We start from the raw sequence: 21090 nt of genomic DNA, 5'->3' as shown, positions 1-21090 counted from the left end.
GAGAAAGACCAGCATTGTCCAGGAAGTGATGCGCTTTATTTGTCGTGCAGCTTCCTTCCTGAAAGTAACTGTGCCTCGCAGGGTGAATGACTGCATAGTGCGGGTGAATGAGACGGACGTCAGGGACGTGACCCACAGCGGAGCGGTGGAGGCGCTGAAGGACGCCGGAGGTCTGGTACGACTATGCATAAGACGCAGAAAGAGCCTAACAGAGAGGATCTTGGATATCAAACTAGTCAAAGGACCCAAAGGTGAGAAAATACGATTGTGTCGATTTGATCCATTGGATTTGAAACGTGACGGTTGATGACTGTGTTGACATCCTCATTCACTTACTGCTGCATGATAAAGAGAAAATGAAATAATTAAAGTGTATCAAAACAATATATCTAAATGTTGACTGTTTAAAAGTGCCCAAGGATATCAAAATGTAGCACTGGAAACAGTGCAGACGGTGCAGAGAACACAAATGCAGACAATACAAATATATAACAATGTTATGTCAGAAAATCTGATTATATTTTTCTCCCAGGTTTAGGATTCAGTATCGCAGGTGGACTTGGAAACCAACATGTCCCGGGCGACAATGGTATATATGTGACTAAGATCATCGAGGGAGGGGCTGCACACAAAGATGGACGGCTACAGATAGGGGACAAACTTATGGCTGTAAGAAACATACAACTACGTATTTGTATATTTATATATGTAATATGTGTGTGTTAAAGCATGTCTGTACATCATGTGATCTACAGGTAAATGCCTCATGTTTGGAGGAGGTGACTCATGAAGATGCAGTGGCTGCCCTAAAGTCCACTCCTGACGTCGTTTACCTCCGCGTGGCCAAACACACCTCCGTTTTAATCAATGACAACTTCCCTCCGCCCGACGTCACTAATTGTAAGTAGACATTGCACAAACACCTCAGAGTACAAGAGTCCCACTTAAGGCAATAATTCATTTCATAACATGGGTTTAAGGGATCCTGCATTCCCCGGACAGCATGGACTTTTATTCACAACACAGACACAACTCGCAACAGTCTGAGGTTAAATTTCCAGGCCACCATCGTCAGAAGCAACCAGTACTTGTTCAGTAACTGATCCATGGGACCAGCTATTAAATACAGAAGTGCTAGAGAAAGACGACCTTGAATCGGAAAATTGACCCTAATTGTGAGGTCATTATAGCGTTTAGTATTTTTAGTGGAGAGGTTACTAGACTTTGCTATAGATTTCCACTTTAGAGCTGAATATCACAATGGGCTGCAGCGATTATTTTACTCCACACACATTTAACACAAAATGTCTGTGAGAGAGCTTGAATAAGCATGTTGTTGTTTAAGATGCATCCCTAACAAATAACTCTAATCATTATGCGCTTTACAGAGTCTATGACAATAATAGAAAATACTTCCAGTACTTCCAACTTAAGTTGGTTTGAAACATTACACATTTTGGTTTAATAGACATTCTGACATCACCCAGACAAAGTTATATAATAGTCTTATACACAGATGATCCAGTGGATTACAGCGAGTTGTTCCCACTCCAAATAACCATTTTATCAAACAGCACGTACTTTATCCCCGCTGTGGGTTGAACACATTACAAAACAGTGTATGTCTCTCAACATATTAGCAGTACATCTAATTAGGAGCCACACTGGCAGAACATAAAAGCACACATTCCGCCTTTTAAAAAGACATCAATGGGATGATGTTTCATGTATGATCATATGCTAAAATAAGAATAAACATTGGTGTGTCCTCCTCCAGCTTACTCCCCACATCAAGACAACCATATAAGCCCATACATGAGTGGCAGCCAGTCTGTAAGTCCCGCCCCATTGACCACGCCCAGATACTCTCCTCTGCCGAGGGCCTTGACCGGAGACGACGATGTCAACAGGTGAGACCTCACACACGTTTATTCAAGGAGGGTACAAACAAAACTCTGATTGGAAACGTTCTTCTGTCAAATCCTCTCTCTGAGTTGTAACTGACCCCTAACCCATCTCAGATCTTCCAAAGATTTCAACATAATGTGTAAGAAAACAAAAGGGGTCCGTTATCTTCCTCTCCATTAATGCTTGTCTCATGTCCCTCTCTGAGGACTCAGGTGGCCCCTCAAAGAGGAACGTCAGATTAACAAACTGAGTCATTTTGTCTGCCGTGTTGACTGAGACCACATATGTACACACAGTCACACACACCTACACACTCACATTGAAACATGCAGATACACTGCTGCTCTGTTGCCTTTAATCCAATATGACTTGTTTTGTCATAACCCTCAGGGATCGCTTTGGTTATAATAAATCTGATGAGCCTCAAACCAACTGAAGTCATTTTGACATCTGCCCCTCTTGCCCTGACTGAGTTTGTATATCTCTCTTTCATCTTTTACTCTTTTGCACTCTGGTTAGTTGCAAGGATGTCATCATATATTCATTTTTGGGTTTTGTGCGGTAGAGCGAACCAATTCCACTTTTCCTCTCTCAGCTCCTTAACTGTTGGTATCTGTCAAAACGTATTTCTAGTGCACTCACTCTTGTCCATATACTGCAGCACACTGCATGGAACTCATTTAGACCATTTTCATGTAAGGTACCATGAGGTCAGTGAATACACCTTTGAATAAAGAACGGAGTCATCATAATGAATGTGAGTGATTGTTATTGGAGGTATTATTTCCTACTCGCACTGTCAAAAAACATGAAAATATACATATACATTTTAATCAAGTCAAATGTATATGTCAGTCTAACCTGAGTAAGAACTGTCGCTGGTGGTGGCGGAGCAAAACAGAGACAGTGCAACACTGACACCTGCTGGTATTTATCCTGCAATGATTCTGGAAATTATCTTTCCTCAAACGGAGGCAGCCATTTATCAGGAAGCCACAAGCCTGTAACACAGATATCATGTATTACCTTACCATACCTTTCCATACACATATCCATGTCACTGGATCTTACACTATGGTCGAACAGGTTTTACGACAGACGACTGAACGACTGACAACTGAATACTATCATCACAATGTGTGTGTTATATCTGTGTTTCTTCCAGGGACCCAAGGCGGGTGGTGCTCCAGCGAGGGTCCACGGGTCTCGGTTTTAACATTGTTGGAGGCGAAGATGGAGAAGGAATCTTCATCTCCTTCATCCTCGCCGGAGGTCCAGCGGATCTCTGTGGGGAGCTACAAAAGGGAGACCGCATCCTGTCGGTATGAGCCACAACGTACAATACAGTCAGCCTATTTTACTCTAGTTTTCTTTTCACATAACACAATAACTGACATTTTTGCTGAAGCTGAGTATTTTAAATTTGACTTGAATTGTGTACATTTATCACAGTGTTTTAGTGTTGAAAGACATTTCATCTAACAAATACTATTTTCTTTGCACATTACCAGGCGCCACTAATGGCTGAATGCTGATTAGCTGTTCAAGTTGTATTTCGTGTTACATTAATGTGAAAAGGGGATTTAATTTTCTTCAATCGGGATTTAGGACTTTAGAGGCAATGATAATCTCTGCAGCATGACTGTGACTGTATTAGAATGCACATGCAGTTAACAAGATGTAATTGTGAATTGTGGGTTGTTTGTGTGTGTGTGTGTGTGTGTGTAGGTGAATGGCGTGGACCTGTCCAGTGCGACACATGAACAGGCAGCTGCAGCTCTGAAGAATGCAGGACAGACCGTTACCATTGTAGCGCAGTACAGACCAGAGGGTGAGTACAGCTGATAGACACAGCACTTTGGCCTCCATCAAAATTTGAATGGAATTTCTATAGAAAACAAGGTAAATTGTCTTCCACCTCCTCTCGGCACTGTAGCATTCACACAGCTGTTACTGCAATGCTGCCACGTATAGTAATGTGGGTGTAGAAAAATAATAATGAAGCAAACATAATTTGGATCGAAAGCACTTGGACGATACACAAGTGTGTAGTTATTCTTTTTATTAGTCATGTTATCTTCTGCTTCAGTAGCAATCAATGAGAACAAGACATTTTCTCTTGCTTTCTCTATACTGAAAGTTTGGAAGTTTACCGTGCGTGCAACATACAAACACACATACACACAAACACACTGAGAGACGGACTGAGGTTTGCTTTGTCTACTGGGAGTGACTGAGAAGGCTGTAACCTTGGAAACCGGGTTATAACTGCTGATCTGCTCAGCTAATGGGATGCCCTCATGCGTACAACACACACACACATGCACATAGGTGCATGTCTCCTGGTCTCTGACTGCTATCAGCAATGTATTATTGAGTAAGAGAGCAGCTCTATGGAGGTGTTGTTATAGTCTAGTCTAGAGTATAGCACACTTGTCAACAGGAGAAAGTCATTTTTCTTTTTAATAAAAATATAAATATGTACATTTTTAGATTTAAGCCGAATTATCATAGAGATATGGTGCACAGATATTCCAGATATTGAAGCAAATCAATGCTTGCCCAAATAGAATAGGGCAAAAAAGTTGTGTTGAATCAGATCAGCACCATGGACAGCACCAAACGCTCTTAAAGGAATGCATCACCAGAGTATGCATCAGTATCACTAACTCACCACACATCAAAGATGGCCAACTGAAAACACATTTAGTCATCCATCCCTCCAATCACCATGTTCTATAAATGTTTAGTTGATTTATTATTAAAAGGCAGAACAGCCTTTGGGGCAATGATGAAAATGCTCCTTTTAGTCTCAGCTGGCAAGAAGGCCTCATCTGTGTTTGATTGACCTCCGGGAGGGAAAAAATGGGCAAGCTGTATGATTGTCATTGTGTAGACATGAGACATTCAGTTTTATTTCTGATACTGACATTAGCAGTTAATATCACTAAATGCATTGATTTGATTGGCTCCGTGGAAACACCTCTTCCATATAGACAGACGACAAATTATCGTAAAACTACAAAATCATGGAATCAAGAATCACCCACATTTCTTGCTTGTGTTTTTACAACAAGAATTGTTTATACTGAACATGTGGATCAATAAGTGGTGAGTAATTGAAATGGGTTTATAACGTTTAGCATTGGGAGACTCCACAGAGGACCAAACCTTTTCAAAGATGTTTCTTACTTTTTGGTGTATTTCCTTTTAGTTAAACTAAAACATTCCTTCCCAATCCTGCAGGTGTTTGACAAATCAAAGAGTGACAGTGGTGTGATGGTCTGTGGTTTTGGCTTGGTCCAGCTCTGTTTTGGCATACTTTGGTGCTACATTGGTTATCATAGAGTTGACCACAGAAAGAATTATCAGTGGGGCTCCAGTTGTCTTCCCTCAGAGCAGACGGCGTCTGGTTTTAAACTTCACAGTTTCTGGAATGTTGAGCAAGATAAACCACGTTCAGTTCTGTGATTTTGTCATTTCGTCCTCAAAAAGGATACATTAAGCAAGATTGTGTGTGTGTGTGTGTGTGTGTTGTGTTTGTGTACGTGTGAGCGTTTGTTTGTCAGTGTCGTGACTGTCATTAGTGACTGTTGAATGAACTCTACCTCAAACCTTCTGTCCACGCTGGGCTTTGGTCGGCACCGTGTATCTATGTGTATGTTTGTCCATCTGAGATCCATTTTTTCCCCTTTTCCCGTGGAGATGGCATGTGGTGTCCAGCAGTGCCCCCTCTGTTTCACACACTCACTTCCTGCCAATGAGAGAGCAGCTCGAAATCACCTTCACCAGGAGAGGAAAAGTGTCTCTCTCGCTGTGAGTGTGCAGGTCTCCTCCTGTTATTTATATTAAATGCGGTACCTTGTGTACTCAAACACAACACAGCTCTCCATGTGGGGGTGTGCTAAATTGGGCAGCTGATTTAATCAATGCAGCAGAAATAGATCCGTTCATTTGCAGCGAAACAGATGGAGAGTTTGGTCTGTGAAAGTCTTCCTTCTGCATAAGAACGGTTAACAACAACCATCCTGTTTCAGGCTATTTGAAGACAAATGTGCCGACAAAATGCAATGCTCCCAAACTCATATGCATTTTGCCAAGCAACTCTGTTTGACTGGATATTCTCCAGAATATCCTTCCACAGGAATTTTTTGCAAGACATTATTTGGTGAATAATTAATAATTATAGAGCACATTCAATTAACAAAATTTAGTTCAATCATAATGAATCTTTTTCTCTATCTGAATAACTTCAAGAAAATCTGTCCTCGTGTTGTCAGCACTCTCAGTATTATTAGGATATCACGGAAATAATAATATTTAACTTTAATAAATCCATGACAACATGCTAGATAGCTCACCCAAATAAGTGTATTTTGAGGCTGCCAAGCTGAAGTTGAAGGAATTAGTAATACATTTAATTAATACCTCACCCAAGACCGAATCCTAAATAGATGCAACTCTGGGTGCCTTTTTTTAGAGAAGTGTTCAGGCTTGGACTCCAAGTTCGATGCAGCTGAACAGAAAACATTCTTGTTGTTCAAAAACTAAAATGTCGCAGTATTGACCATGATCTCCTCCTGTGTCAAAAGTGTTGTGACGTGGGACTGTTAAATGCCTGCAGGTTGACAGCAGTGTGAGTAACCAGGATTACCCACAACCATCCCAGAGACACACTGTCACACACTGACTGCACACACGCGACACACACAAAGGCGCTGCCTGTCAGCAGTAGCGCTAATACTGAGGGGAGGCAGAGAGGATTATCTGCACTTCTGTTCCCCTGCTGTGGCTGTGTGCACACCAGTTGTTACGTGGAAGATTAGCGCCTCCTTTTAGACACAAAGTTGTGGGAATAATATCTGCTGAATAAATACAGTATGCTGCTTTCTTTCTACATCGCTGTCCTCCGGTGTGGCTTGTGTCCGTGGTAATGGGAAAGGGAATGATTAGAGATGTGCGGCGTGCTGCCACGTTGGTGGATTTTGTTTGAGACAAAACTATGTTTTTTGTCCTGGCATTTAAACTCTAATCCAGGACATCTACATTAAACCTTTTGCTATCTTTGCTTATTTTCCCCTGTCTGGTCTTTTTTTGTCTGTAGACTCCTCTGCAATCGGATCCGGTAATCAATAGCAATAGAGATTACTCTACAGTATTGTATTAATTATAGATGAGTCTCCTCCAGTAATGTTATTTTTAGAGCCTCCTATCGACTCTGGTTCATTTTGACAACGGACGACCAAGTAGAAGATACGTGTACAAACGCAAGAGTAACGTCTCAGTGAAAGACTTGTTACATCTCCTTGATGCTTGAATACAGTCATCTCCCTCCCTACCTTTTAAGCACATGGCTAATCCTCTCTGTACGTCACCGCCACCAACTGTCCATCAGTGGAATAGCGTGACTTCAGCGGCAGGTGTCAGGTGCCTATGAATGGTTCCCCATTCAGGGGCGCGTTGCTCGATGGCGCCACCAGCGGTCAGTAACGCCAAAGGGTTCCTGTAAATGTGACACAGGCAAAACAAATTATATGTGATTATAGTGTTGACATGAGAAAAGACTTGCAGGCATGTTCTTGCATGTGGGTTGTTTGCATTGCATACATGTTTCTTCAAACGGATCTCTGATTCATTTTTAGAAATGGTGATCTGAAAGGAAAATGTTGGTGCAATGCCCATTAAAGGTAAGAACTGCCGTCCCCAGTGGTTTCCAGTTAGCACTGAAGCTGCACAATGCTAGAAAAGGTCTCTGCCAGCTGCTGAATGGAGGAACAATGCTCCTCAAGGGAGAGGATAGGAGAGGAGACGAGAGGTAAATGAAGAAAGGAGGGTATATGAGCCCCAAAGTCATTAGTCTCTGTCATTACTCCTCCCCCGCATCTTTCTCCTCCTCCTCCTCTTCCTCCTCCTCCTCCTCTCTTCTCCCTTTTCTGTTTCTCTCTCCATTATGTCTTGTTTCCCCCCTCTCTCTCTTGCTCCGTAATCTGATAATGCTGCAATGAGATGATGCGTGCTGGCAGAAACAGTGAGATGCTGATCACGTGAAACTTCATGTGTGGTGATTTCAATGTGATTTACTGTATCACTTGTGGGGAGCAAGATTGACAGAGAAAGAAAGTAGCTATTTGATTGACTACAGCGTGATTTACTAACTTTAAGTCACATTTTTTCTTATACTTGAAATTCTTAAAAAGGGAACCAGAGAAAAGAGTCTTTAAAAGGTAGCTTCACGGAAAGGAAGTCCATCTACTGAAGAAGGCAGATGGTAGTCTTTTTTCTGCTCTTTCCATACAAAATGAATGGAGAATCTTTTTCATGAATATGAATTGAGTGTAAATTAGGCATCCCAAAAATCAATTTTCAAAATGCTTGGTCAAGCTTTACCACGGGTGTGTGGGTAGACCGATTCCCTGGACCAAAGTAGGGCAGGAGTGCCTGGCGTCGACTCAGCCTCCTGCTTGAGTGACCTGAGGGAACAGAGTGTGCGTCTGTCGGTGAGTGTGTGCGTGCATGTGCGCGTGCATCGGTTCGCACGCACGCACTCGCAAGTGTGCGTCTCTGCCCTACAGCAAGCTGCTTACAAAGCGGGGGAGGAGCAAACGAACGCACCAGCGAACAGGAGATAGGGAAAGAGAGGAGCGCAGTAGAGAGAGAGAGAGAGAGAGAGAGAGTTAGCATCTGTTGTTTCTGTGGCAGCTGAGCAACACTGGACTGCTTTCACACACACACACACACACACACACACACACACACACAGCCTCTCTGTGCCACACACTTCTCCATGCCTACACACATTTGATTTCACTGGCTCACATGCTGGATGCAACGTGGTGCTGGCTAAAGATCATCTCTCTGTCCCTAACACACACACACACACACACACACATTTGCTCTCTCTCGTGCGCTCGTCCTGTTTTTTTTGTTTTTCTTCTCATTCACATCCCGGGACTCTTAAGCGGCAAAGCGCCTCTCTCTTACCCGAGGGCCACCGTACCGGCATCATATGGTGTGGACGTTGTTGAGCCAGTCTGCCAGCAGCATGTGAGTACAGCTGGTGCGGTAGTTGGGAGAGAAGGACCTGAACTGATTTATCTGTTTTCATCTCGGGAGTGAAGAGGGCAGGTGTTCTGGTGACACTGTTGTGCCCCTGGTGACAGTGACGCTGCATTGATGAGGAATCATTTGTGGTTGAGTACAAACAATTCGGGTTCTCCCAACTGTGGTACTTTTACAGCATCGCTGGATGTTGCCTTTTAGACTTGATGATGAAGCTCAGCTCTGACTTCTCAGCACGTGTTGTTCAGAAAGTAGAAGATGATCAGAGCTGCAGCCCTGGCTTTGTCTTTCTCGTCAGGACTCAATAACACTAACCTCTTATAGCTGCAACAGAGCCTTTGTTCTATTGATCACGTCAACTCTGTGGCTCTACATCACCTATTCCAACACTGCCTCTCCTCGATAAACCTCATGTATCCGATGGGATTGGGCTGGAATACATCTTGGCTCGATCAGTTGTTAATCTGTTTCGTCTCCCTGTCTTCATTCGGTCCTGTTGTTTCACTCCCTCTCTGACTCTCTACCTCGTAATCTCATAATGCTGCATTGAGGCCATGTGCGGTGACAAAGACCGTCAGAGGCTGCTACTGTCCATACAGTATCTGGTGATATTGATGTTCGTGATCATTCGGTGGGGTGTGCCCAGGAATAGTAGTGTTAATCCTTACATTTGTCATAGATTAGAGCCGGGATGGAAAATGATTGTGTAAAGCAATGAAAATATGTGAGGTTAAAGAAAAAAAAAGGGAATTTTAATCATACAAATCAGTTCAGCAGTTGTGCTTCTAAGTACAAGCTATTTTGGTACTTATAATGCTGTCTGCATAAAACATGTTTTTTGGAATTGATTAAAGTTCTTCCAGAACATTAATGTGTTGTTTAAAACCGTAGCTCTAGTAAAGAATGCATGAGGAAGTTGTTACTCTGAATATCCCGCTTTAAAAGTGTGAGGCTTGGAGCCGTTTTAAAACAGTTTAGTTGTTGGTGTGAATGTCAATGCATCAGATTAATTATCGCTTTGGGGCAAATCAGAGCAGAGATCTGGGTGTTGTGGGCTGGTTTTTGGAAGTGTTCAGATCCTGAGCGTGTCAGTAGAGATGTAAACAAGGACATGAGAACAGAAATAGGGAGAAAAGCAGGAACAGACAGGAGATACTGCAGGTTCTAGATCTCTGTGTGATCGTGTGTCTGTGTGTGTGTGTGTGTAGTGTACTTCGAGTATGATTGAATTACTCAGGGTTAATTAGATTGTATAGTCCACAGTAATGCTCCACACACACACACACACACACACACACACACACACACACACACACACACACACACACACACACAAAAAACACACTCATACACACACACACACACACACACACACACTCATACATGCAGACAGGGACATCCTTCAGAAGGGCTTATGCAGGCTCTTTGCCTTTGGCGTTGTCATCCTTGTGTTAGTTAAAACGTTGTGTGATGTTAAGGAGACTAGAGGAAAGTCATTAAAGATTTACTTTGCACTTATCTGCTGTTTATTCATCTACTTTATTCATCTACATTATATTTTTCAACAGCAATTGCCTCTATATACGTTTGTATCTTTTTGTTGAGGGAAACATGACGAGATTTGTTTCTATAATTCCATAAATTACGTACATTGATAATTAAAAAGGCACAATGACATTTTTATGAAGACAAGAAAAAAAATGGGTGAGCAACTATAGCGTTTTTGCAGCATGCAGCAGGACGATACTGAAACTCAGGGCGTCTTTGCTGTTTGCACTCTGCACTGATTCGCCAACTGGTTGCTCTCTGGCAATTTACTACTTATCATTCCAGTGGGATGGAGATTTTCTTGCGATCAAGGCTGGAGTTCCTGTTTGAAACTGAATCACTTTATATGTTTCATCATCAGCACCTGTAACCATGGCTGTTTTGAGGATGCTGTGCTTGTTTCATTTGAATCCAGTTTTGTGTGTTCCAGCCAATGAGCAAATATGAGCTAGCTAACCAACTCAATGCACCAATGACGTCATGTCCCGAGTCACATCGGTTTACAGTATTGTTTCAGTTTTTTCCCCACAAAAACTCACTTTTGAATCATTGTTATTTGTGCAGTCAAAAAAAGACTTGCTTTACCTCTGTGTTTTACTCGCAATTAACTAACTCCTCCCATCCAATCAGTTGCACCTGATATGCCTTCAAAAGGCTCTTGGGTCTCTAAACCAGTTATTTCCATTGACACTGATGGATGGATTTGATGAAATAAATACATTCTGATATCTGCACATATAAATAACCAAACATTCTTTCTGTGTGTGTGTGTGTGTGTGTGTGTGTGTGTGTGTGTGTATATGATGATATTGACACTGACTGGGTCTGATGCAACTGGAGTTAATATTCAGATCAAACAGACTATTAGATTATGGCTCGACAGTTTAATGCTTGTTTCTGCATATTGGAACATGTGTTTCTGTGTGTGCGTGTGTGTGAAATGTGTGTGTGTGTGTGTTTTTGGTTAAGAGGCATAGTCCAACACTTTCTACAAGGAAAACAAACCTCTTGCAATTTCAAAATGCATCTTGTTCTTGATGGACTCCATTTGTAGGTTGTGGTTAACTCGGAGCACAAAGCCTCTGCCACCCTTAAAGCTGTGTATGTTCATGCCTCATGACGCCTCTTTGATCGTTGAACCGTCATGAGATTTCTACCAAGCAAAGGTGATTGAAGCGTAAAAAAAAATCCCTGTTGCCCAGCCCCTGCGGATGTGGAGTAACGTGTTGCTCATAAATTAGATTAGTGGTTTGTATAAGTATCATTTTTAAAATCTGCTGGATCTAAAAGTGTTTCATTGTGTGTGTGTGTGTGTGTGTGTGTAGAGTACAGTCGTTTCGAGGCAAAGATCCATGACTTGAGGGAACAGATGATGACCAGCAGTGTCAGCTCCAGCTCGACGTCACTCCGCTCCACACAGAAACGCACACTATACGTCAGGTAAGACACACACACACACACACACACAAACATACACCCGCGTGGCATTCAGAGGTGACTGATTGTCTAGTGTCCTTCAGAGTGACACCACTTTTATAAGGTCTTATCTCAACTGTCCGCTCTACGTCTTGTGTATCTCAGAGGCTGGAAGAGAGGTTATCCCCTTTAAAATCACAATTAGATCTGCTGGCAACTACTGAGGGAAGAAACAAACGCATCCATTGGATGTCAACTCTCTCCATCTCCTGTGTGTTTGTGTGTTCCTCCGTCCTCTTGTCCTTGCCTGTCCTGATTGTTCATTCTTCTCTGAATCACCCGTCCGTCCTCCCTGCAGCCCAGACGCAGTGTCAGTCTTAAGCCAACGACGATCCTAAGATCCTCCCTTCACAACAATCACAGCAGTTTAAATATTACCGGCACTGAATAAATTGCAGTGAAGCTCTTGACAGATCAAAACAATGGAAAGCAGAGACAGTAACTCTAATGATCCCACAAAGTGATGAAATCCACTGCTTATTTTTGAAAGAGGCAATGACTCATTTTAGAGTTTCATCAGTTAGGCTTTAATTTCAAATAATTTAAGATGTCAATGAGCACTATAGCCAATGAAAACATTTTTGTAGTTTATTAATGATATAAATAGTTACTACCAAAGTGATTATTTTATTTTGTGCCATTTTAGATGATACTAGGGCTGTAATCTAGAAGCTTCAAGAACCATATATATTTGAATGTATTGTTTTCACTCTTAAAGACGGACCCTTGTTCTGGTGACTTCACCGGAGACTGGAAAAATTGAGCTGCAAAAAATTCATTATCATTTTCATATCTAGTCCAAAAAATACAAAGTTCAGAGGAAACTAAAGCTGAAAAGTACTGTGTGGAAGTGGCCTGGAAGGAAAGGTGAGGCACTGTCGATGCCAGTGTCACAGGGACTGACTCACAAAAGCTAATTTATTGATGCAAATTAGCAATTTAATAGAACGTGTGACTAAAATATTATTCTATTTTTTATTTCATTTGTTAGAGTGAGTTAAAGTTAATGCCAGTGGATCCACAATTACTTTTACAACCTGCAATGACCTATTAGACGCACCTACCATGAAAACGAATGCACATGTTTGTGAACTTTAGATTTAATATAAGAATATATAACAATGCTGATGGCCATCAGTTGTTACATGTTTAGATTCAATCACCCAAAGGCATGGCTAGCATTAGCGAACGTGTGCATTGTACACCCACTGTTTTCATTTGACTTTGGCTAAAAGGCAAGGAAAAAGGGCCTTTGATTAACCAGAAATGTCCTGCACTGTTATGCTTACACATGAGTGTTGTGATATGTTAAATGCACTTTGAGATGTATTCTAGTGAAATAGTGCAATAATATGGAACTTAAAGTTTAAATAGCTGTACATTTTGCTGGTTTGCAAAAACAGGTAGATTATAACTTAAAATCTTAAATCAAATTTGAAAATGTTACACAAATAAATGGGTGTACTTACTTAGAAAGCAGTTACAGACGGGTTATCAAAGTCAAGCAGGGGTCATGTGAAGGGCATAAAGGACAGTGAAGTAACACTCATCAGTCCGGGTGTTTGTGCGTGACAGGTTCGGCGTGTCTATCTGGCCCGCTGTGTGTTCATGCATGTGCATTGTGGGCCGTTTGCTCTGTATGCATAGTGGGTAAGAAGACTAACCTTTGGAAATGAGGAAATGTCACTGAAGCGAGGTGACCTCTATGACTCCCCACTGTGTAAAAGGTGTGTGTGTGTGTGTTGCCTCTCGTCCTCTTGGTTTACACCCTTAATGTTCTGTTTAAAATACAACCTATGTCTCGTATGGGGTTGTCACGATACCAAAATTAGGACTTCGATACTATACCTGCCAAAATATTATAATACTTACGATACCACAAATAAAATACCACAAGTATTGACACTGGAAAATGTATCTATGATAGTAGTAAATTAAACATCTGTAAGATTCCCTTTTTACCAGCTTGTTCCTGCCTGGCTTTTTGAACAGCATTCATATTAGTATTTTCCCACAGCAAGATATTAATGAAAATGACATGATATAATCATAGCATTGATTATACACAGCTATGTAGGCCTATTGTCTGTATCTGACTATATGACTACATAGTTATTTCCATAAGTATTAATTACATAATTTTACAGATGTTTGTTTGAGGTGAGAAAAAAAACTCAAGCTATGTGGGTTGTGTACATTAAAGATGGACACATAATAAAGGCCAATTTCTCCCCTTTATTGAAAAATTGCATCAAGTGTGTATTAGGTACAATTTTGTGTTCATTCTGACCGTATGACCATATAGACCCACTGTCAGGGAGGGTGCTGCTGGTGCAGGTCGGAGGCCGGACTCAAACGCAGGGTCTTCAAAGTTTCCAAAAGGTGCTCTTTATTCAAAAACAAAGCAGAAAGACGTGCGACAACGACGAGTTGACCGTTGGAGAGGTTGGAGATGAACCAGCGCGGGTTGTTTTTTTAGCGTGAGAAATTGGATGTGTGGCGTGAGTGTGTGTTGAAACCTTTATTCAAAGGGATATCACATACATAATATGACAAATTTAAATGTCTTATCATTTTCTTGAATTGGTTTTATTTTTTCAGCTGCAATTTTGACATTCTTTGCTACAATAGCAGCTAGATATAAAGACAGCGTTACCTGACATGTCCCTTTATATATTTATATAATTCATAAAAGAAAACATTGATGCATTGCTTAGGGTTATGCGAGCTGTTCTCAGGCTTAGAACCAGTATAATACATTGTGTATATATCAATTTCCAAGGATTTGAGCAAACAAAATACCCTTGGACATCAGAGTCTTGAAACAGAATATTGCTAAGGGGCTTATTTTGTTTGTTTTCTTACCTTGGTTGGGCTTTTTTCTGAGAAGATATTATATTTAATCAAATTATAGTATTATAAAAAACAAATGTTGAAAATGCAGTAGAATTAAAAGAACGTATACCAAAGTATTCTTCGTGCTGTTTTATAGACAGCCCTTTTATTTGTTCACTTTCAAGGTAATTACTCTGCATATTCTGAAATATAGTGCCTCATCACAGTGATCTTATAATAGTATTTAGTGAAAAGTTCAACCGCAGTGCAGTTTGGAGGCACACAAGGATCCTGACTGTAAAAAAAAAGAAGAAGCAGTATCTTGTCTAAATTGGTAAAAGGTGTTAATTGGTGTTTCCACACTGCAGTAATTACTGTGTCATCCTTCACTCGGGTAATGACATTTTGTGTCCTACGGAGGAATTAAAATGGCTGTTATACTTACAGCTGGTGATTGATCTAGAGTTACATTAACATGTGGCCTTAATAATAAATGATCCCTCCGTGTAACCTCTTAGGGATTTGTAGAACTCGTATTTCTTACTCTACCATATTTCTCTTGCACCTGACAGCTGCCCCTGAATAAAAATATCTGCAGTCCCATCTATATAAATACAACAATGCACCTCCCATTTACAGTATTTTTTTAACCTTTCCTATACATAAATTATTACAGAAATGCACAGTGAAACCAGCAAGAGGTTGTACTGAAATACTGTTTGGGGAGACATCCCGATACGTTAACACATCCGCTGGGATAACGCTAGTCCAAACACTGCTGTAATAACTGTGTGTCCCTCCACTCGAATAACTTCGTTACCATGATTCCCACAAAGGAAATGCCTGGCTGAAACTCTGAAAACCTTAACATAGCTGTGGACTTAATAATAATAATAATACACAGTATTCATCATTGTAATCTGGTTGCTGCTAAAGCATTTGGGACGTGTTGGAGCTCTTGTTTGTTTTTACCACATATGTTGGTTTGTACACCCACATACAATAGTTGCTCTTTACGCATCTATTTGTGGAACAACTAATGCACCTTATACATCCAGTATAACCTGTAATCTTACAAATGACTTTGCTGTTTTCAATCATGAATAGTATTAATAAATAATAAGAGTCACCACAATTCAAAAGACTTGCAATCAGCTTGGTATTTTCTAGGTATTTAGAACAAATTAAAAGTCAATGATGAATTGGTATTGGTATATAAATTGGTATTCTCCCATGGATTGATATAGATGCCTCAAGAAAAAACATACTTGTGTGCAGTCATCAGAAAGATTTTGGAACAGAAACACAAAGATTTTTGACATTTATGTGATAAATCTGCTAGTTGTCGTGGTGATTATAATGAGAGAAAAAAGAAGACGTAATGTTGTGATGTCTGCGTCTGAGGGAGTTTGGAGGGAAGAATTTGTTTGTTTCCTTTTTTCCAACCAACACTCAACAATTTGAGCATTTTTATTTTCATCCCATAACCATGAGGTTGTTACTGTGACGATATTGTAACACAAACCACATTCCTGAAACCTAACCTTTGGGAATAGACGTGGGTTTCATCTGTCATCAGCGCACAAAGAAGCAAATTATTTTTACTTTTCCCACTGTAATTATTACCACAATTTAAATGGTAAAAATAAATGCTTACTGAACTTGGTGCGTGATGGTCCTGTTACATCTGATACGTCACATTTTAGCAACCAACTAAATACATAATGACCCAAAGGGGAGGACTTACTTTTCTCAAACATCAATTAAACAGGAGATGATGTTTTTTTGTACTGACGTTCTGTGGCCACGTCTTCTGTCTGATTTTCACTCTCCATTCCTCCTTCCCTGTCTATCTTCTGTTTTATTGATGAAGTAGGAGGGACTTCAGGGGATGCCAGTTATTTCAGCTCTAGTTCCTTTGCGCACGCACGCACGCACGCACACACACACACACACACACACACACATATATATTACTGGCCTACTTTTCCAGCTCTTTTCCCTCTGGACTGGTTTGGAACTCTGGGGTCACTGTATACACACACACACACACACACACACAAATGCACACACACAAACATGCATCCAGACACACACACACACACACACACACACACAGGTTTGTAAACACAGACAGCGTCATAAATTATTAGTGTTGTAAAGCAGCCCTCAGCTGTTTCACAGATGTTAAGCTCTGGTTAATATTGGGAGAAACTGCATTTTAACATCAATATCACGACATGAATGAGTAATCCGCCCCTATCTAGCAGATTGTGTTTTTGTCTTGGACTAAATGTGCATGGTGCTTGTTTCTCTGTGTTTCTGCAGAGCATTGTTTGACTACGACGGAAGTGCGTCAGATCTGAGCACGCCCAATCAGGTCCTGCCATTCCATTTCGGGGATGTCCTCCACGTGAGCAGCGCTGGCGAAGAGGAGTGGTGGCCCGCCCGTCACCTCAGCCCGCCGCCTCCCAACTGTCCCGAAGTCGGAGTCATTCCCAGTCGCAGGAGGTCAGAGGTCAAGGGGCTTGGTATGGGTGTGGGCTGTTTATTTCGTTGATTGCAGCCTGTGAGCTAGCTCGGGGCGGTTAAAGTCACGTGCAAGTGCTCTCACTGCAACATGCAACGTTTCCCAGGAGGGACGTTAGTCTCATTGTTCCCCGGGTGCCTCCATACCTGAGCCTGAACGTCAGTGCTGTGCACACCGTCCGTTCACATGATCAATCTGCTCTTCATCTCCTCACCCCCGACTACTCTTCTTCCAACTCCTCTTCCTTGGCCTCTCCTCCTTCTCTCGTCTTTCGGAAATCCTGTCCTTTTCTCATTCTCTTCCCTGCCTCCTTTTTACTTGTCCTCCGCCTCCATCCCTCTCTTCACTATTATCTGCATTATTTTATCTACTTACATACTCTTCTTGCTCGTCTTTCTTCTCTTTCTGATTCATCAGACCCTTTTGTCCCACCCTCCTCGACTACCCTTATGTCCTCTGACTCTTTTTCTTAACCAGGACCGCTTTCAACGGTTTGAGTTTACGTTATAATGTGCCATTTTGCTGCTGGCTCATAACACACCATGTGAATCTGCTAAATGTAAACCTGTGGTGGAAACTATTTCTTCTCACCTCCTACTTGTTCCCCAGCAGAGGAGGTGACAGACAGATGTTGATAAGTTCCCAGGTGGAAATAGACGATGTAGACTTATGACATGTGGAAAGGTGACGAGGATTAGTGCGAGTGAGCGAACAGAGAATTGGAAGGTTGGCTGTAGTGAGTGTCACACGAGGGTGTAGGTGGTGGAGTATTGATCGACGGAGGTGTTGCAGGCTGGTGCCTGCTGATGGACAAGATGGTTCCAAAAACACTCATCTCGTATCTAGTGAACTATAGAATTACTTCCTGAACAAGGAACATTGGGGGAGGCTTTGACTCAACTTGTTTATGTTTTGGTATGTGAGAAGATTTAAAGTTCTCATATAATGGAACAGCCCTGTCAAATAGGTATTGAGGGAAACTGATCTTCTCCTGTTTTAGATTGGTTTTTGACGTACCACGGGTACATTTCTAATCATATTCCTTGGCCGTCTGTGTAGGCAGAGGTGGTAGAGGTAGGTGTGGACTGTTGGACTGTGAAAAGCAAAACCAATCTTTCCTTAGAATTGTTACTGAACACTGCAAAAGAACGTCTCTCGCCATTTCTCTGTGTGAATTCATCTTCTCGTCCTTCCCTTTCCCAGGGCAGAGAAAAAGGAGAGGTCAAGGTTAAAGACGGTCAGAGTGACAAGGTCTCAAGACAAATCGGTGAGTAGACAGCAAATGATGAACCTTAAAAGGATGTTTGGTCCTCACAAATGTCACTTAAATGTTCACTCATTGGTGTCGGCGTACAGACCCGCCCGGGGTTCATTACGCAAATGAGTAACTAGTATTAATAGGACAGAGGAAGTCAGAGGAAAAACTCATCCTTCTTTTCACCTTTAACAGTAAAACCGAAGTGTACAGATGAAACCCTTTAAATCAGAAAACCGCAACGTAAAACATGGAAACCATGTTACATTTTAATGACAGCTTTCCACTCAGCTGCACCTGAGATGCTGTTAAACCAGGTGCAAATGGAGGTTTGACATTGTGCTACTTTTTGCTTCCCGTGCCGACTTTAGAATAAGAACTGATTCACTGATGGCAATGTTAATACTTTCTGTCATGTACGTTGTAAACACAGCATATGGCACACAAGCAGTTGAGTGTTTACAGTGAATAGGCAAATGAGATTGGACTATAATTAGTCCGGCTCTAAAAGCAGCTCCATGTTCTGGTAAGAAGCTGACTGCAGTTCATATTGTGGACTCTACAATATTAATCCACCTACTGCTGTGACTCTACAGAGAGTGAGTGCTATTCATTTTTTATCAGAGATTCTTTGGTAGAGTCTGAAATCGAAACCATTAATCAATTGTGCCTTGTTTTTATTACACAGTTCTTACAGGCTAGTGCAGTTAGCTTCACAGAAGTGCGGCCCGTGAAAAAACTGAAAGATTTATATATCATAACATAAGTGAACAAATATATAACACATTTATGATTATGTATTTATTTGAATGATGCATATTAAATGTATACATCTTTCATATATATATATATATAGCGTTTTGTTACTTTGCTAATTGTGCCTAAGAAGGTTTCCAGTGTGAGCTCCAAGTCGAGGTGATACTTTGATCACACCTCACTTAGCGTGACGATCAGAGCTGACACGTCTAACACACGCTATTGATATCACTGCCTCGTCAGCTCAGCAACACTATGGTTTTCATTTTTTCTCGCACTGCGTCAATCAGCAACTCTGCTCGGTGAAAAGCTGATAATTAAAAATGATCACAGAGACACAGTTTTACGCTGTCTCCCCTGGCTCCGTAATCTGACAAAGAAAATGCAAATTAGCCTCGCTTGCTCAAACTGTGTGTGAGACGAATAGAGAACCCAAGAACTTTCAATTTGTGCTTCTGCTGATAACAGTCAGTGTGATGATCATCTTTAGTATGATGTTTAATGCTCTCTCTCTCTCCCTCCTCAGGATCAGGATGATAAAGGTAGGTATTCTCTCCATCAGGGACACCTGCTGGTCACAGTATGTAACTTCAGCTCTTCAGCAAAGCGGACCCTACTGTTCCTTTCACCTCCGCCTTCATCTTCCACCTTTCACCCCCTCAAACTCCTTTTTCATCCAACCGGTTCTGGGATGGAGGAAGAGGAGCATGGTGGAGATGGAGGAAGAAGGGGAACTGAAATGGCCAGTACAGTAGATTTAAAGAACTGGGTACAATCTTGACATATGAGGCCACTTTCCAGGACGGCTTATTCCCATCAGCCAATCATTAAAAAATCAAAGTGGATCTGTAAAACTCTATATCAGAACAGGATTGTTTAAACACACACAATTCTGTTAATTTCCCATTCAGAATTACTCATTCAATATATGCGGAAAAGTACAATATTTAATGCAAATATTTAGTCAACTTTTGTTTACCTCTGAACTTGTGCCTTTTATTAATGAAGAAGACATTTTGAAGATAGCGGCTAACTCTGTTGTCTCTTTGAGGCTGAGATGTTGTCCACATGCTTTGGGCCATGGCCTTTGGGATTGCGTGGTGCATGCTGGGAAAGGCCCGTGCCTCCTGCTCACATAAACCAGGATGAGCGCGTCTAGAAAGCGGATGGATGGAATGATTACTGAAACAGTGATTTACATTTTGGTCGGCCTCATGTTTTCTGTCGTAAGCGAAGGTGTGTCTGGTTGTGTGACATAGAAACAATGTAAGTCATGTAAGTCAAGTCGTGTAATGTGTTTTTGTTTGAATCTGTGTGTGTATGTGTGTGTTTGTGTGTGTGTTGCTGACTCTGACCTGTCTTGTCCTTCCAGAGCTGGTAACCTCTGGCACCAGCGATAGTGAGAGTAGTTGCTGTAAGTCTAGACCCTCCTCTCTCGCTTTCTTTCTTTCTTTTCCTCTCTCTCTCTTCCTTCTCTGCTCTTTTCTCATTTTTTTTATTTGTTTGTTTGCGTGTGAGTTTCTCCGTCTGTTCTTGTTGATGTGTAACATGTACATGCACATGTATTGTGTTTTGTGTCATGCGTGTCTCTCTGTGTGTTTGTGTGTAAGTTGCCTTTCTCTGCTTCTCCAGCCAGAGCTGTTGCAAAGATTTCCGTGCAAAAGTAGGAAAGGTTCGGAGGTCTTGTTGTCAATAATCCCTCTGCGCCTCTAAATGTGTTTCA

At 41.5% G+C, this 21090-nt stretch overlaps 1 protein-coding gene across 9 annotated transcripts in view; it reads left to right on the top strand.

Moving 5' to 3' along the window:
* Window positions 1–21090, top strand: part of LOC119216778 (discs large homolog 1-like protein) — a 72315-nt gene that overhangs the window by 46189 nt on the left and 5036 nt on the right. For 7 of the 9 annotated variants that reach the window (XM_037469898.2, XM_037469902.2, XM_037469903.2 and 4 more), the window contains 11 exons: window positions 82–251; window positions 533–669; window positions 756–900; window positions 1778–1910; window positions 3074–3230; window positions 3637–3739; window positions 11841–11955; window positions 17155–17337; window positions 18560–18623; window positions 19894–19909; window positions 20740–20781. In XM_037469898.2, the coding sequence (XP_037325795.2) occupies window positions 82–251; window positions 533–669; window positions 756–900; window positions 1778–1910; window positions 3074–3230; window positions 3637–3739; window positions 11841–11955; window positions 17155–17337; window positions 18560–18623; window positions 19894–19909; window positions 20740–20781 (1265 nt within the window). Of the gene's footprint in view, window positions 1–81; window positions 252–532; window positions 670–755; window positions 901–1777; window positions 1911–3073; window positions 3231–3636; window positions 3740–8566; window positions 8953–11840; window positions 11956–17154; window positions 17338–18559; window positions 18624–19893; window positions 19910–20739; window positions 20782–21090 lie in introns of those variants that run through there. The other 2 variants (XM_037469899.2, XM_037469907.2) reach the window with 2 other exon arrangements.

Source organism: Pungitius pungitius, chromosome 7, assembly GCF_949316345.1.
Source record: "Pungitius pungitius chromosome 7, fPunPun2.1, whole genome shotgun sequence".
Classification (NCBI taxonomy): Eukaryota; Metazoa; Chordata; class Actinopteri; order Perciformes; family Gasterosteidae; genus Pungitius; species Pungitius pungitius.
The sequence above is the reverse complement of the archived record's forward strand: the minus strand, read 5'-3'. Positions and strand labels throughout refer to the sequence as shown.